The following is an 18111-nucleotide window of genomic DNA, read 5'->3' on the forward strand; positions in this document are numbered from 1 at the left end:
TCCCACGTTAGGTCACCAAGTCTACAGAAATCATATGTGAATGAGAGCATACCTGATGCGTTGCCAGCCATGAGAGCCTAGAGGATATGCTTTATTTCAGAAAAAGATAGTTTTTTTAACTTTTTATTTTGTATTGGAGTATAGTTGATTAACAATGTTGTGTTAGTTTCAGGTATACAGCAAAGTGATTCAGTTATACATATACATGTATCTATTCTTTTTCAAATTGTTTTCCTGTTTAGGTTGTTACATAATATTGAGCAGAGTTCCCTCTGCTACACAGTAGGTCCTTGTTGGTTATCCTTTTTAAATATAGCAGTGTGTACATGTCAATCCCAAACTCCCTAACTATCCCTCCCCACTACCCTTCCTCCCTGGTAACCTTAAGCTTGTTCTCTAAGTCTGTGAGTCTGTTTCTGTCAGAAAAAGATAGTTTTGATCACATCTTCAGGATTTTGTAGCAGCTGCTTTAACATTGACTTTTATCCCACATTCCAATATTATTACTGACTTAAAAATAGTCCTTGAGAAAGAAGAGAAAAAATAATCTGGCTCTGACGGTAAAAAGCATTATGGTATTTCAGCTTGCTTTCAGTTTTACATGTATCTGTGGATCTTTCCTGGAGTAAGGTCTTGCCCAAGCTAGATGGGAAAGCACCTGTATTTGCCTTGCAACTGTGTTTTGCATAGCAAATGCATAGGTACAGGATCCACTAGCAACAGTGAGGTCAGGCCAACATTCTGGGAGAAAACCTGCGCCTGAGTGACTGATTAGACTGGTGTCTGTTATGTTGCAGGATGTTGCACCCTCTCAATGCTCGCATGTTAAGATTTGGCAGATGTATCGATTCCTTTCATTAAAGATCTGAGAGGATATGAATAACAGAGCTATTTTGTTCATAATTGATGCAAATCTGCAGTGCACGTGACTAAAATCTGTTCCCGCAATTTTTCATTACACAAGTTTGGGAATTTGATTTAAAATATATGTCTATATATTTATCGTTTTCTTCCTTACCATTTTTTATGGATGGTGACTTTCCCTAACCCCAAATCCAAATATCATGCTCAACTTTCCACACAATAGGAATAAAATTTATCCTTTTTTTTAGGCTTTCACTCAGAAAGTAGAAGCCTGGCCCTCTGAGGACAATGAAGCCCCTTCAGGGTTGCTGGCAATCCAGTTTAAAAGTACAGAGGAAACTAATCTCTGTTGAAAATTTATTTGTAACTTTTTCTTAGTTCTCTAAGTTTTGGTTTGTATGTTTTTTAAATAAACCCAGACTAATATTTGACCACTTAAAGCAATGAAATCATTTCTTGCCTTGTCTACTAGTTGAAGTTGGACCACAGCCTGACTTCATATTCCTTATAAAATGCACATGTTCTCTTTGGATTGTCCTTGGGCAAGAAAGGAGACTCTAAGTACAAATGGAACAGTTCATGTTGAATCATGCATTCAAAAAGTATTATAAGAAATTATAAGAAAAAGTATTGTATAAAGAAAGCTTATTAACAAGACTATTATATGGATGGTTTACAGAGAAAAATGAAACAAATATGGTGTCCACGAGTGCCTTTCAGTTTTCACTACTCTAGATGCCTGTTAGGAACATTTACAATATTGTCACAGGGACTGATTAGAATTTGCTTTTGAAACCAGTCCACTGCTTTGTGGGGGAACATTTACCAATGGGCACTTTGGGCTGTGCAGGGCACAAGGCTGTGACTTTCACCCATTGAACACAGGACTGTTCCCTCTGGCAGATCGTGAAGCCATTATTTTATAGCCCATTGACCAGAATTTCTGTGTCAGCCAACCTTTTCCTGCTGAACATCCAAGCTGTGCTCCTGGGTACCCACAACCCAGAACTTTTAAAGGAATCGGGACACACCAAAAGGGCACTAGTAAGCAGGCTAGAAGTACAGTGATATTTTTGTTGGCTTTTTATGATTTCTGTTTTCAGAAGTATAACCCGATCAAAAGCACTTGGGCTGAGGGAGAATGAGAAGTGTAAGATATTCTGGGTACATATTCAATCCCTGGTTAAACAATTATCTATAGACTCTGATCTTCAAAGGCGTTTCCTAGCTAGGGTACAGTGATAGCTTATCTCGTTGGTTCAGAGACAGCTATTCTGCTGTGCAAACTGGTCTTTCTGGGCTGTTTTGATTTCCTGAGTAACTTTGTGTGAAAAATGCCAAGGTGTTAAAAAAACAAAACAAAACAAAAAACCTGTTGTAGGAAGAGAATCATAGACAAACTATTAGGAAAAGAGCTTTATCATAGAGGAAGACACCCCATTTTCCTGAACCCCTCCTGAACACTCTTCCTCACTTGAAGAGTCCTGAGTGTCAACGACTTACCCACACTCGGAAGCCATGTTGACTGCCTGTCTTGCATCTCGACCGTGTCTCCGTCGTTTTCCTGTCAGAGCATTGCTATCTCCTTTGTCTGGCTGCATCCAGCTACTTTTAATTCCTTCTCTTTCCCACTGTTTGCTGAGTGGATAATTAAACAGTGAGTCCTGTTCTTTGTTGAGACCATACATTTAAAAAAGACTCGCTGCAGGGAACCGAACTTTGAAAGACAAGCTTTGAAAAGGAGACCACTAAACTCTAGGAAGATGAAAGTTTATGAGAACAGATTTCAGACAAAAGCCCATTCCAGCTGAGTCTTCGTGCTGAGGAGGGTATACAGGCTTGTAGAGACCATTGGTTGTTGGTGTCTCTCCTCTAGTACCTAAGATGCTGGAGTTGACTGCCTGGGTTCAAATCCCGGCAGTGTGAGTTTTGAGCTGTGTGATATTGAGCAAATTATATCTCTCTCTGTGTCTCATTTTTTTCATCTGTAATACAGAGATAATAATAGCACCTAGCTCAGAGAGTTGTGAGGATTGAATCCAAATGAACCATTTAGCACCTGGCACATGGAAAGTGTTCAATAAACGCTATTGGTGAAACATTAATGGAGTGCTGAGGAAAGATGTGCTTATTCTATATTTACATAAAAATATCACCTCAGAGCCATGGTGATAATCCTTACTGCACATGACCTAATCGTAACCTCAAATGTTTTTATTTTGATTTTTCCTCTATCAGCCACCCTCTGGGAGGTAAGCAAGAGCTGCATGTCTGCGTATCTCTCTGATTGTGCGCAGATGAGATTTACAAGCCATTTGGGTGATGGGCCTCCTTGTTCTTTTCCTTACTCAGGTGCTGGAAAGCTTCAAGATCATGGACTATAGCCTTTTGCTGGGAATCCACATCTTGGACCATTCCCTCAAAGAGAAAGAAGAGGAAATTTCACAAAATGTGCCTGATGCTAAGCGGTCTGGGATGCAAAAGGTCCTCTACTCAACAGCAATGGAATCCATTCAGGGTCCAGGGAAATCAGGAGACGGGATCATCACAGAGAACCCGGACACGTAAGTGCAACGCCTGCCCACACATTTCCTTGATCGTGGCAGCCAGCGTCATTGGGTAGTTAAATGCAAGCATGTTCCCTTCATGGTGGCTCTTTAGGAATAGATTCCTACCTGGTGCTAAAGTGGATTAAGCCAGGCTTATTTCCCTTCATCCACGGATAACTAGATGAGTGGCAGTTTTTCGAGTTATTATCATTCTTTCACCCACATGGTTTCTTTTTTCAAATGGCTCCATTTTTTTAACAATGGCTAAAAATGTTTTTATCCTTATTTACTACATATTCAAAACATCCACCACAAACAGGGTGAATATTCTTTGAATTTGAATAAACATGTATTTAGGCAAATACATGCTAGAAATTATGTCTGCAATTCAGAGCTTTTTATGTGCGTAAGAGGATTCTGTTGTCCTAGTCCTATACCCTGGCAGATATGATCTCTTGCTTCAACAAGATGTGATAGTAGCTGCAGGATTAGTTTGCATGTGTAAAAGTGCATATTGACTAACAGAAACAATTACAGTCAACCATTTCACTAATTTTCTTTGGTTGTGTCACGTGTGTGTACTTAGCTGAGCAAGGAGACTGAAAGAAAGAAATCATTTTCCTTGACTGTAAGTGCCTGCCTTGTAAGATTCTTCAACAATGACTAAATCACAGGCACATTTCACTTTTATGAAGGAAATTCATACATATTAAAGATTTTTTAATCCTTCCTATAAATTCAAATAGCTCTTCAAATAGAGCTCTTCTAAATGTCCAATAACTGATTAAACAAATTATTCTGTGTCAGTATAGTGAAGTACTATACAGCCATTAAAAGCACATTAGCACTGAATATGAAGAAATGTTCATCATTTAGCAAGTGAAAAATTCAGGTTATAAAACATGATAAATTAAATAATAGCTTTTGTGTATTAATAAATATACACACACACAGGAAAGATGTACCAAATGTTGATAGTGTTTATCTTTGCATCCTAGGAATGGATTCTTTATATATTTTTTCTTTGTGCTGTTCTATATTTTATTTAAAAATCTCACGGTAAATATATAAAAGTGTTGCATTTTTGATGAGCAATATTTTGAAATACTTCAAAATTCTTGCTCTTGGTTTTAAAGTAGGAATGATTTTTTGGGTTTTTTGTTTTTTGGTTTTTTGGGTTTTTTTGCGATACGCGGGCCTCTTACTGTTGTGGCCTCTCCCGTTGCGGAGCACAGGCTCTGGACGCGCAGGCTCAGCAGCCATGACTCACGGGCCCAGCCGCTCCGCGGCATGTGGGATCTGCCTGGACCGGGGCACGAACCCGCGTCCCCTGCATCAGCAGGCGGACTCTCAAGCACTGCGCCACCAGGGAAGCCCAGGAATGATTTTTTAATTGAATTCTTCCCATCCAGCTCTTCAGAATTGACAGCTATGGTGTTATTCTCCTTCAGGGGAGGTACATCATTCTGGATTCCCAGGAAGACTTTAGCTGAAGCAAAAAAAAAAAAGATGAAGGGAGAGAGAGTCCAGGAATCTTAGAGACTGCCCATTTTCATTTACAGTCTATTTATTAGAAATGATTTTTAACTTCCTATTCATATAAATTTTTTCTCTTTTGCTCTATTCACAGAATGGGAGGCATTCCAGCTAAAAGCCATAAGGGAGAAAAGCTACTTTTATTTATGGGCATTATTGATATTCTGCAATCATATAGGTAAGAAATTTGGGGAAGTAGTCTTTTATTATTTCAAAATAAATCAACAAAAGGTTCTGAAAATTCACCAAATGGGAGTGATTTTACATTCTTATTTTTATTTTTCTGTCCGTTTATGTTTAGGTTAATGAAAAAGTTGGAACATTCCTGGAAAGCTCTTGTTTATGATGGGGTAAGTGATTTATCATGCTCCTTATTAAACTGTATATTTTTCTGATTTCTCAGAGACTTCAAAGTATGTCTAGGAAGCCGTGTCACTTGAAGAGGAAAGGAAACAAAGATCTTTATAAACTCAGAGTCTCAGGCTAGCAGATTGGTTCAAATCTAAGAACAAAGACAACATAAATGTGAATAGCTCTTCAAATAGAGGCCATCCAGCCGATGACTAGGTAGAGGCCAGGAAAACAAAATGAGGTCTCGTTTTTATGTGCAATCTGCAGGGACCATTATGAGATGGTGAGAAAAAGGAGGAGACTTTTCATAGACACTGGGAACACCAGTAGGGCACTTGAACTCACGTTGTCCCAAGACCAAGCTTCAGAGGGATTTGAACCCTACTTTGATGGTAAACGGCCCTGGGCTTGAACTCTGCATTCAAACCACTTTACTAGCCATGTGTCCCAGACACATTGCTTGCTTGTCGTCTCTTAGCCTGGTTTCCCATTTGTAGCAGAAGCCTAGTAATAGTACCTCGTACCTGCCTCGTAGGCTGATGTGAGGGTTAAATTAAATAATGCCCCGTAGTGTTCAACATGATGCCTAACATAATAAGGACATAGGAAGGGAAAACTTTTTCAGTTGTGTTGGACAAAGGCTGACTGACATGAGGATGTCTTTTGGACCCAGAAGTGGCATGACTGAAGAAAACCATCGGTTTTCAAAGAGCAGCCTCTGTCTCTCTATATATATACATGCACATGCGCACGTGCGCGTGCGCACACACACGAGACTTCCTATCTAGATGTTAAATTTGAACTTCCTGCTGTTGACAAAACATTTATGGCCTCAGCTTCCCTCAGTTAATAACTCAAAGTGACACTTCCAGAGAATATATTGGGCAAAGATTTGCTCACACATTTTTTTAAGATGTTATCAGATGCTTTCCTTTGAAGCAAAGATAAATTATAGATGCTATTCTTTTCTTTTTTTGGAAAAGAACACCGACTTTCTCAGTTCTGTGGAAGACTGGTAATAACCTTTCAGCGTGAAAGATCTGCATTTTGTCCACAGGCTAAGGAAGGACCTTCATCAGAATGCACTTTTAAACAACAGGTTCACAAGTTTGTTTCTGAGAATCAAACTTAGGCTTATTATTCAAATCAAAGATTCTTTTTATGAAAAGGCCAAGATGGTAGGTTAATTTTTTTTCCTTCTAGCTGAGAAACGTACCAACTACATTAATGCCTTGAACATGGAAGGGAAAGAGAGTAAACACCCTCTGTTTCATTCTCCTTCTGTTTATTGACACAATTTCAATTCTGTGTTACCAAATGAGATTTGTGCTCTGTATGGCCTAGTCCTCTATTGGTCAGATGCTTCTAAGGAGCCCCTACATTTGTCTAAATAAGATATATCTTCTGTTTATATATAATCATCATCTCTGTGCTGATTATATATTTGTGTAATTATAGGCAATAATTAAGACTTATTTTTGTCTTTTTACAAAAGTGCCTTTTCTTTAAGCACTGCTTCTTCATACCGAGGAGAACCACAATCTAACTTCTCTTGGAAAGCAAGAATTTTAATCATCTTGCAGCCTACATATTTTTAAATGATGGTACTTGTGAATTTGTGTCCACTTCCAACAGGAGCTGACTGAATACTGGGGAGAGTGCATGTCAAACCAGTGGGAAATTTTCCACCACATCTGCAGCATCACTGATAGTCTAGGGGACCATTTTAACTTGGCAAAGAGGGTTTCTCCATACTGTGTCCTTTGTAAATCAATCATTAGAGAATTACCTTATGCCTCATGTAACACCCAGTTTCACAGATGAAAAGACTGAGGCACTGAGATAGTGTCTTTACCCAGAACCACACAGCTTTTTAAAATTAGACGAAACACCAGAACCGGGTCTCTGGATTCTGGTCCAGTGTGTGTTTTTTCTTCCAAACCCATCACAGACACTTTATAGTATCTAAACGTAAACTTTTAGAAGTTTCCCTGTTGGACGCCATGAACCTGAAATCAAAATGGAGCACTAAATAAGCAAATTTACTATTTTTAGGAATGTGTATCTTGGATAGTAAATAAATGACTACTGAATAAACATACAGAATTAGCTCCTTCATCCATCTTCTTTCCTAGACTTGTAATAAAATGCCCCCTCAGTCCTAAAGACTCCTACCAAGCATGAGAGAATTAACAATTTAATTCAATTCAACTCTATCTAATTAGTAGATAATTGAACATAACAGGGGTCATCAGTCAGCCTTGTCTCCTAGGAGTCTTCCCGGTGTCTACATACCTTATTATTGGGAAGTGAAACCAGCAAACTTTTTTTTTTTTTTTGCCCTGTATCTCACTCTTACTTTAGGGTTGTTTTGCTTCTTTATGTCCCCCGTTTTTGTTCCTGACTGAAAGTGATATGTCTTTATTCCAGATGACACTTGAGACACTGGCTGCCTGTATGTTAAAAAATGGAATTTAAAAACCCCTCATGGCACACAGTGGAACAAGGGTCAGCTGTTTGGGTTTATGAAGCAGAGTCTTTGCTATCTCACCCCTGCCCCTCTTAATGCTCTGTTTCACCATGAGTATCTGGAATCTTTGCTCAGATTGAGCCTTGTGCTTCCTGCCCCAACCCAGCTCCTGGGCACACAGCACGTGGGCATCACTCTTTTGTGGCTCCCAACATCCACACCTTCTGGTTAAGGACATTGGCTAACAGAGAGCCAACTGCATAGAGCTTTCCTCTAGCTTGAAACAAACTGTCTGAGAGGTAAACCTCTGGTACCTCATTTGTCTTTTCAGGACACTGTTTCGGTTCATAGACCAAGCTTTTATGCAGACAGATTTCTAAAGTTTATGAATTCCAGAGTTTTCAAGAAAATTCAAGGTAAGATTTTTGTGAGTTTCTTTTTTTTTACCTTTAGCACTTACTGGCTGACTTCACTTTGTAAGATTTTTATTGGAAGAGTTGGAACTATTTATCTCCCAAAAGTGGTAATCACTTAGTAATTATGGTTAAGTATCCTAGCCAGGTATTTATTGATGCTGTAATCATTAAAGTCTAATTTTGTGCTGGAAAAAATTATAAGCTGCCTAAATATCCGACCCTATAATATATTGGTTAAATATGTTATGATACAGTTAAATAATGGAATAATATGCAACAAATAAAAAATGATGTATTAAAAGTACATTTAGTCCTTATAGCCAGCTTCATTCACATATATATAGTTATTGGTCTGCATCTAAATGCATAACAAAATTCTCATGGGATATATAAAAATGTTAACAATAGTTATTCTCATGGAGTGTTCTCCAGAATAGACCATATGTTAGTACTCAAAACACATTTCAATAGATTTTAAAAGATTGAAATCACGCAAAGTGTCTTTTCTGATCACAATGGAATGAATCAGTAAAGAGTGAAAACTGGAAAATTCACAAATATGTGAAAATTAAACAACACACTCTCAAACTACCAATGGGTAAAAGAAGAAAACACAGTGAAATTAGGAAAAACTTAGAGATGAATGGAAATGAAAATACACATTCCAAAAACTTAGAGGATGCTGCAAATTCAGTGCTCAGAGGGAAATTTATAACTGTAAATGCCTACATTAAAAAAGAAGAAAGATCTCAAATCAATACCCTAACTTTAAACCATAAGGACATAAAAAAAGAAGAGCAAACTAAAACCAAAGTTAACAATGGTTATTCCGAACCATGAGATCGTGTGGCATTTTCTTTTTCTTTACATCAATATTTATTAAATTTTCCACAATGTATGTGTATTATTTATGTAGAAAATTTCTTAACTATGTGAAAAGGAAAAAATAACCCTGTTGTTACTTATGTTATTTTATCATTTAGGTATTTTGTGGTCCAATTTCATAACAATTTAGCCACATGCAAAAAACTGAAAGAGTAGAATGTTCATATTTTGTATTTATATAAGACAGATTTTTTTCTTATAATATTTGTTGGAGTTTTTTGTTTTTTGAAAGTAAAAAACTTTCTTTTTTAAGGCTTTTTTTCCCCAGCTTTATTGAGATATAATTGACATATAACATTATGTACATTTAAGGTGTACAATGTGATGATTTGATGCACATATATATTGCAAAATGATTATCACAATTAGGTTACTTAACACATTCATCGTCTCGCATAATTACAAATTGTGTGTGTGTGTGTATGTGTTTGTGTGGTGAGAACATTTAAGATCTACCCTCTTAGCAACTTTCCAGTGTGTAAGACAGAATTATTAACTATAGTCTCCATGCTGTATATTAGATTTCAAGAACTTATTCATCTTATAACTGGAAGTTGGTACCCTTCGACCAATGTCTCCCCATTTCACCCACCCATCAGCCCCAAGTAACAATTCTTCTACTCTCTATGTCTATGAGTTCAATTTTTTAGCACATGTAAGTGAGATCATACAGTATTTGTCTTTCTCTTTCTGGTTTATTTCACTTAGCATAATGTTGTCACGGTCCATCTATATTGTCACAAGTGGCGGGATTTCCTTATTTTTTTCTATCCATTCATCCGTCAGTGGACACTTAGGTTGTTTCCATGTCTTGGCTGTTGTGAATAATGCCTCAGTGAACATGGAAATGCAGATATCTCTTCAAGACTTCATTTCCTTCAGATACATACCCAGAACTGGGATTGCTAGTCATATGGTAGTTCTATTTTTAATTTTTTGAGGAAACTCCATACTGTTTTCCATAGTGGCTGCACTAATTTACATTTCCACCAAGAGTGTACTAGGACTACCTTTTCTTCACATCCTCACCAACATTTGTTATTTTTTGTCTTTTTGATAATAGCCATTCTGACAGGTATGAGGTGATATCTCATTGTGGTTTTGATTTGCATTTCCCTAATGATTAGTTATGTTAAGCATCTTTTCATGTATCTGTTGGCCATCTGTATGTCTTCTTTGAAAAATGTCCTTTGCCAATGTCAGGTCTTTTGCCCAATTTTTAATCAGATTATTTGCTTTTGTTACTATTGAGTTTTATGAGTTCTTTGTATATTGTGAATATTAACCCCTTATCTGATATATGGTTTGCAAATTTTTCTCCCATTCTGTAGGCTGCCTCTTTATTTTATTGATTGTTTCTTTTGATATGCAGATGTTTTTTAGTTTGATGTAGTCCCACTTGTTTATTTTGCTTTTGTTGCTTGTGCTTTTGGTGTAATATCCAAAAAGTCTTTGCTAAGATCATTGTTGAGGAAATTTTCCCTATGTTTTCTTTCAGGAGTTTTACAGTTTCAGGTCTTATGTTTAAGTCTTTAATCCATGTTGAGTTAATTTTTGTGAGAGTAAAACCGTTTCGATGTAAAAATATTGTAAAATACAAAGAAAACCATAAAAATTATTTGATATCTCACAACCCAGAAATATCCACTATAAATATTTTTTTCCAGTTTTATTGAAATATAATTGCCATACAGCACTGTATAAGTTTAAGGTGTGCAGCATAATGGTTTGACTTATATACATCATGAAATGATGAGCACAATAAGTTTAATGACAGCCATCATCTCACATAGATACAAAATTAAAGAAATAGAAAAAAGTTTTTCCTTGTGATGAGAACTCTTAGGATTTACTCTCCCAGCAGCTTTCCTTTATAACATGCAGAAGTGTTCGTTATATTCACCATGTTGTACATCACATCCCTAGTGCTTATTTATCTTATAACTGGAAGTCTGTACCTTTTGACCACCTTCGTCCAATTCCCCCTCCACTGCCCACCCCCAGCCTCTGGTAGCCACAAATCTGATCTCTTTTTCTATGAGTGTGTCTAGTTTTGAAGTATAATTGATCTACAACACTGTGTTAGTTCCTGTTATACAACAGAGTGATTTGATATTTTTATACATTTCAAACTGATCACCACGATAAGTCTACTTATGATGTGTCACCATACAAAGATATCACATAATTATTGGCTACTCCCTACACTGTACATTTCATACTCATGACTCATTTATTTTGCAACTGGAATTTTGTACCTCTTAATCTCCCTCACCTATTTCTCCCACCACCACCTGCCCAGCAGCTACCTATTTGTTCTCTGTATCTATAATTCTGTTTCTGTTTTCTTAAGTTTGTTCACTTGTTTTGTTTTTTAGATTTCACATATAAGTGAAATCATATAGTATTTATCTTTCTTTGTCTGACTTATTTCATTTAGTATAATACCCTCTAGGTCCATCCATGAGGTCACAAATGGCAAGATTTCATTCTTTTTTATGGCTGAGTAATATTCCAGTATGTGTGTGTGTGTGTGTGTGATCTTCTTTATCTATTCATCTATTGATGGATGAGCACATAGGTTGCTCACATATCTTGGCTGTTGTAAATAATGCTACAGTGAACATAGGGGTGCGTGTATCTTTTCTAATTAATGTTTTGTTTCCTTTGGATAAGTATCCAGCAGTGGAATTACTGGATCATATGGTAGCTCTATTTTTAGCTTTTTGAGGAATCTCCATACCATTTTCCGTAGTGGCTGATCAATTTACCTTCCCACCAACAGTGCCTAAGGGTTCCCTTTTCTCAACATCTTCACCAACAGTTATTATTTGTCATCTTTCTGATAACAGCCATTTCTGTTGGCACCTCTATGTCATCACTGGAAAAATGTCTATTCAGATCCTCCACTACTAATATTTTCACATACTTCCTACCATCTTTATTTCTGTGCTTTGTGTATTTATATAAAAATGGTAACATAGTGGTGTACAATTTTATGTATATGTCCTCTATTTTTCACATATTATAATATGAATAGTTTCCCATATCACTGTATATTGTACAAAGAAACCATTTAAAATTACAATACAACATTAAAATTATATGGGTATGCCATAATCTATTTAAGATTCTATCATTTGGACATTTACATTATTTCTCCTTTTTCTAATGAGTATTTTTATGAACATGATTTTAGATAAATATGGTGTCCAAGCTTATGATTATTTCTTTAGGATAGATTCCAAGAAGAAGTACTAAGGGTTTAAAATGCAGATAATTGCACAGAATGATTATGCCACTCTCGACTTCCACAAGAGTCTGTATTCTTCTATCCTTTAGCCAGAATTATTCTTTTTAAATTATGCTACTTGGATAACTAAAAGATGTTATCTGGTTGTTTTATTTTGTATTTCTTAAATATTGGTGAAGTTCAACCATTATTCATGTTTATTGCCCATTTGTAGTTCCTTTGAGAATTGAGCTTTGTAATATTTGCTCGTTTACATTAGTATTTATTATTTTTCCAAATGATTTATATGAACTCTACACGTTAAAGATATTAATCTCTTTTTTTAACCTTATTTCATTCTAAGAAAAACTTTTGTTTCACATTTGACTATCTCAGTGGTATCTTGAAATTGGTCTCAAATTGAGACCACTACCAATTAAATTTTCTGTTTAAGGTCTTTTTTGCCTAAGATGGACCATAACATAGTATTTATTCAGCCTGCAATCCTGTGTGGATACCAACTTGGTTCAAATTTTGAAGGAAGATTTTCTGCCTCTCTTTACCCTTTGCCGTGGTTGAAAATCATGAGTTTCCTTGTGGCCCCTGGTAGGTTTATGGAGGATGTAACCCATAGGATCCCAGGTTTAGTGAGGCTCCTCCACGAGATACCCCATGTTGGAAGTTTTTGCTTTCTTAGTAGTGTATAAATTAATGGTGCAGTCAGTGGCATCCTCAATTCCATGAAATATGGTGTGAGTTGTGAACCTTTCCAGTTTGTATAGTTTATCATGTTTTTAATGTAACAAGTCTTTTACTTCTCAAGTAGTCAAATCTATTTTTTTTCCCATTTTGATTTCTTAGTCTACTTTTTATAGCATCTTTATTCAGTTGTAATTCACATACCAGGAAATTCACCCTTCTAAAATGTGCAATTTGGTGATTCTTAGTATATTCACAAAGTTGTACAAACATTACCACTATCTAATTTTAGAACATATTTATTACCCTGAAAAGAAACCCCATATCCATTAGCAGTTACTCTTCATTCCTTCCTCTTCCCAGCCCCTGGCAACTACTCATTTATTTTCTGTCTCTATGGATTTGTCTACTCTGAATATGTCACATAAATGGAATTATACAGTATGTGGCCTTCTGTGTTTGGCTTTTTTCACCTAACATGATGTTTTCAAGGTTTAGCCATCTTGTAGTGCTTTATTCTTTTTATTGCTGAATCATATTCCATTGTATGGATTTAACACATTTTGTTTATCCTCTCACTGGTTGATGGATATTTGGGTTGTTTACATTTCTGGCTATTAAGAATAATGCTGCTATGAAAATTCATGCACAGGTTTCTGTGGACATAAGTTTTCATTTCTCTTGGGTACATACCCAGGTGTGGAAACACTAGGTCAGATAGTAACTCTATTTAACATTTTTAGGAACTGCCAGACTCCTTTCCAAAGCAGCTACCCAATTTTGCAATCCCAACAGCAATGTACGAGGGATCCAATTTCTCCACATCCTCACCAACGTATGTTACTATGTGTCTTTTTCATTTTAGACATCTAGTGAGTATAAAGTAGTATCTCAATGTGGTTTGATTTATGTTTTTCTAATGATTAATGATGTTAAACATCTTTTTATGTGCTTATTGACCATTTATGTCTTCCTTGGAGAACTGTCTATTCAAATACTTTGCCCATTTTTATTTGGATTGTCTTTCTATTGTTTAGTTGTAAGAGTTCTTTATATATTCTCAACACATGTTTCTGTTATCAGGTGTATGATTTACAAATATTGATTTAATTTATAATATATGGTGTGAGGTAGGGTCCAAATTCATTCTTTTGCATGTGGATATCCAGTTGTCCCAGCACCATTTCTTGAATGGTCTCTTCTTTCCCCCATTGAATTATCTGGGTTCCTTGTTGAAAATCAGTTGTCCACAAATATTAGGACTAATTTCTGAATTCCCCCAGGTTGGTCAAGAACCTGCCTCACATCCTGAGTCCATGCCTCCCTGAAGGTCACCACAATTTACTCAGTTACCCAAACCAGACATGCAGGCATCAAGCTTTGTCTAAGCTTAACCACCCACATGCAGTCACTCACCAATATCTAGTCTCACCTGGAAATATCAAGAGTTCGTCCCCTTCTTTCACAGCACCTCTCCTAATTCAGCCATTGTGATTTTTATGGTTTTGGTTTGGGCTTTTTTTTTTTTTTTCTTTTTTTTTTTTACATAAAGTTGTGGCCCTCATGTTCCTCTCTTACCTCCAGTCATATCCCCTTCCAACCCAATCTCCCCCAACCCCAGCCAGAGGCATCAGTTTAAATTTCCTCTTCCTAATTTCCTATTTAAAACTCTTCCATGCTTAAAAAAACTTTTTTTCTTAATAAAAACTTCGGTGTATTTCCTAGTACGCAAAATCCTAACTTCGCTTCTGAGTCCCTGTGTCATGTGACCTCTCTTTCCCTCGCCGTGACTTTTCTCACACCCATTCCATGCTCTACCCTACCCTCAAGCCTTCAGCAGCTCTGAGCGCCCTGCAGTTACCCCTAACATTCCAGGCTGCCTCTACATCTGTACATGTTCTTGCCCCTTTGCCTGTAGTGATCTCCATCCTTCCCCTGGTCTTCCTTCACATCTCAGCTCAGATGATGCTTCCTTCACAGCAGTTAGCATACTCTGCTATAGTAAGCTGTTGTTGTATCTCCCCCACTTGACTTTGAGTTCCTGAAAAGTAGGGGCTGTGTGTGGTTCTCATATATATATTCCCAGAAGCTAGCACATTTCCTGGCACATTGTAGGCCCTCGATCATTATTTGATGAATAATTGAATGAATGAATGGACTTTTCATCTACTACCAGCTTTTCAAAGGGTAGCCATTTAATTAGTAAAGTTGACACTTTAAAATACAACTTCCAGATCCTTTATCAACTATGATTAAGTTAAAGCCCTTAATTCCTACAGTCATACTTTCCTTTTTTTTTTTTTTCTGATTGTGAAAGTAATACATGTTTATTGTAGAAAGTTCAGGGGAAAAAATACAGATTGAATTACAATAATGAAAATGCATTACCCAGAGAAAGTCACAGTTTAAACTTGGGAATATAAATTTCCAACTGTTTCACAAAGCACATACACACACATTCACACACCCCTTCTGTTGTGATTTTATTTTAAAAAATAGTTTATTACTCATGTTAGCTAAGTTTTACTGCAGCAATAAATTAACTCTGGATTCTCAGTGGCTTAATAAAACAAAGATTATTCCTTGTTCAGACTTTCCCAGCACAGGTTGGCAAGGGGCTCTGTTCTACTCAGCCATTCAACGACAGGCATACTTTCTTTGTATGTGAAAATTTCCCCTCCCCACCCCTACCCCCAAGAAAACAGTACTTGGTCTTCAAGTTTCTTTTTTTTAATCAATTTTTTTAGCCTTCTTAAATCTGTTATCCCACCCCAGAATTGAGTCATGCTGTCAATGTAATAATGTTTGCAAAATCCTATAATTCTTTCTGCAAATATTAGTCACCGTAATGTTGGAACCTCACTGAAATTCTCTACCCAGATAATGTGTCTAGAGTACTAAAACTTAGTTTCCTGAAAGGAGTAGAATAGTACTGATACATTAATTAGTTAAAAATCAACTGTCCTAAAATTTCAGAACAATAGTTAATTCTTTCAACCAACATTTGAGCACCTATTATGTACTTAACACTATGCTAAGCATTAATAATATAGAAAGCTTTTTTTTAAAAAAAAAACTAAATTCCCTAGGTAATTTCATGGTCTATTTTGGGTCAGGGATTGGAACATGTAAAAGATTTATAATGTAATAAAGCAGCTGTTAATAGAGTTTTTGCATAGGCTACTGTAGGTACACAAAGAGAAATAAAACCAATCTTCCCAAAGAGAGCTTCACAGAGAAAAGAATATTTAAATTAAGTCCTGAAACTATAAGCCAGCATTTATTAGGAAGAGAGGCAAGAAGGGCATCTCAAGTAGAAGGAGCAGCATGTACAAAGGCCCTGGGGTAGGAATGAACATGGAGGTTCAGGGGATGGCAGATAGGTGAGCTGAAAAGCAGTCAAGGGTAGGAGCAGTGAGTAGCAGGATGTAGAGCTGGAGATGGACACACGATACCTGTCGCCATTATTTAGCCAAAGACAAATCCAAGAGTTTCTGTGGACAGAAGAAAGTAACCAGCGACCCAAACCATCCTTTGAGATTTTCCAGTCAAAACAATTCCCTGATTAGGTGCTCACCTCCTGGTGGCAGTAACTTTCCAAAGTCTCCACAGCCCAGCCAAGTCCAAACACAACAGCTCTAGGCTCTGGAGAAGAATGAGCTTGGCTCTTTGCTTGATGTTTTATATGTTCTCCAAAGACCACGCCCATTTCCTCCAAGTGATAGAGTTATCAAACCTTAGGAAAGGTATAGGTGCACATGATTAGATTTTTACAGAGTTGAAAACACACCCTGATGCCAATGATTGACGTCAAACCTTTTGAAACCTACTTAATCCAATTGCCACAACCCAATCTCTGGTATAAAAAATAAAAAGTCACAACTTGAGTTCACATTTGTAATCCATGAAATCGTTGTTTGGAAAATAAATGATCTCCCCAAATATGAAAACAAAACAAAAAAAACAAGTCCCTGAGGTATTCAGTTTCTGCAAGATTCAAGTCCTTATCCACTGAATGAGGCTCAGATAATTCCTTTAAGGAAGATTGACCATTTAAGACAAAAGTAAAGGCTTTCTTTAGGTGCCATCTGGTCCTGGCAGGGGTTTGTTTTGGGGTCTTCTCTGTTCCTCTTTGTATGTGATGCTGATAATGAGCAAAGAGCTATTTCTTTGGGGGGCTCTTGGCCTTGGGTCCATGATAAGCCACAACAAGTACAGACAGTCCTCTGAGCATCTTCCCCTCATTCACTCTTCCTTGATGCTGCCAACATTCTTCTGATCCTAGTTGTTTCCTAGTTTAGAGAATTAGCACTGACCTAAGAGCTATGGAATTCTCAAACCTTTTGGTCTCAGCGCCACCTTACCCTCTTAAAAATGACTGAGGACCCCAAAGAGCTTTTATTTATGTGGATTATAGCTGTCTATACTTAACCTATTAGAATTTTAAATTGAGGAAAATTTTAAATATTCATTCTTACAAGGTAACAATAAAAAAATTGCATGTTAACATACGTCAATATTAACAAAAAAGTAAAAAAAATCTAACAAAGTAATTATGAAAAATAATTACGTTTTCCAAAACAAATAATTGCATGGGGAAAGTGGCACTATTTTATATTTTTTCAAATCCCTAATTCTGGCTTTTGTTTGTTTGTTTGTTTTTTGCGGTACACGGGCCTCTCACTGTTGTGGCCTCTCCCGTTGCGGAGCACAGGCTCCGGACGTGCAGGCCCAGCGGCCATGGCTCACAGGCCCAGCCACTCCGCGGCATGTGGGATCTTCCCAGACCGGGGCACGAACCCGTGTTCCCTACATCGGCAGGCGGACTCTCAACCACTGCGCCACCAGGGAAGCCCCCTAATTCTGGCTTAATAGAAGACATCCAGACTCTCTTGTGTGCTTCTGAATTCAGTCTCTGTGGTGATACCACAGGTCATGTAGCATCTAGAAAACTCAGGAAAGAATGGGAGTGAGGAAGATAAATAATTTCTTAATATTGTTAAGAAAATAATTTTAACATCACAGACGTTCGAGGAGAATTTCAGGGATTCCTAGCAGTCCCTGAACCACATTTGAGATCCTCTGACTTAGAAATTTTAAAACACGGTT

At 37.0% G+C, this 18111-nt stretch overlaps 1 protein-coding gene across 1 annotated transcript in view; it reads left to right on the forward strand.

Moving 5' to 3' along the window:
• PIP5K1B (phosphatidylinositol-4-phosphate 5-kinase type 1 beta) overlaps positions 1-18111 on the forward strand; it is a 214206-nt gene that overhangs the window by 103937 nt on the left and 92158 nt on the right. Inside the window, exons 7-10 of the mRNA XM_060102269.1 lie at positions 3217-3428; positions 5044-5127; positions 5251-5299; positions 8102-8186. Of these exons, the coding sequence (XP_059958252.1) occupies positions 3217-3428; positions 5044-5127; positions 5251-5299; positions 8102-8186 (430 nt within the window). The remainder of the gene's footprint in view (positions 1-3216; positions 3429-5043; positions 5128-5250; positions 5300-8101; positions 8187-18111) is intronic.

This window comes from Mesoplodon densirostris, chromosome 6, assembly GCF_025265405.1.
Source record: "Mesoplodon densirostris isolate mMesDen1 chromosome 6, mMesDen1 primary haplotype, whole genome shotgun sequence".
In the NCBI taxonomy this organism is placed as follows: domain Eukaryota; kingdom Metazoa; phylum Chordata; class Mammalia; order Artiodactyla; family Ziphiidae; genus Mesoplodon; species Mesoplodon densirostris.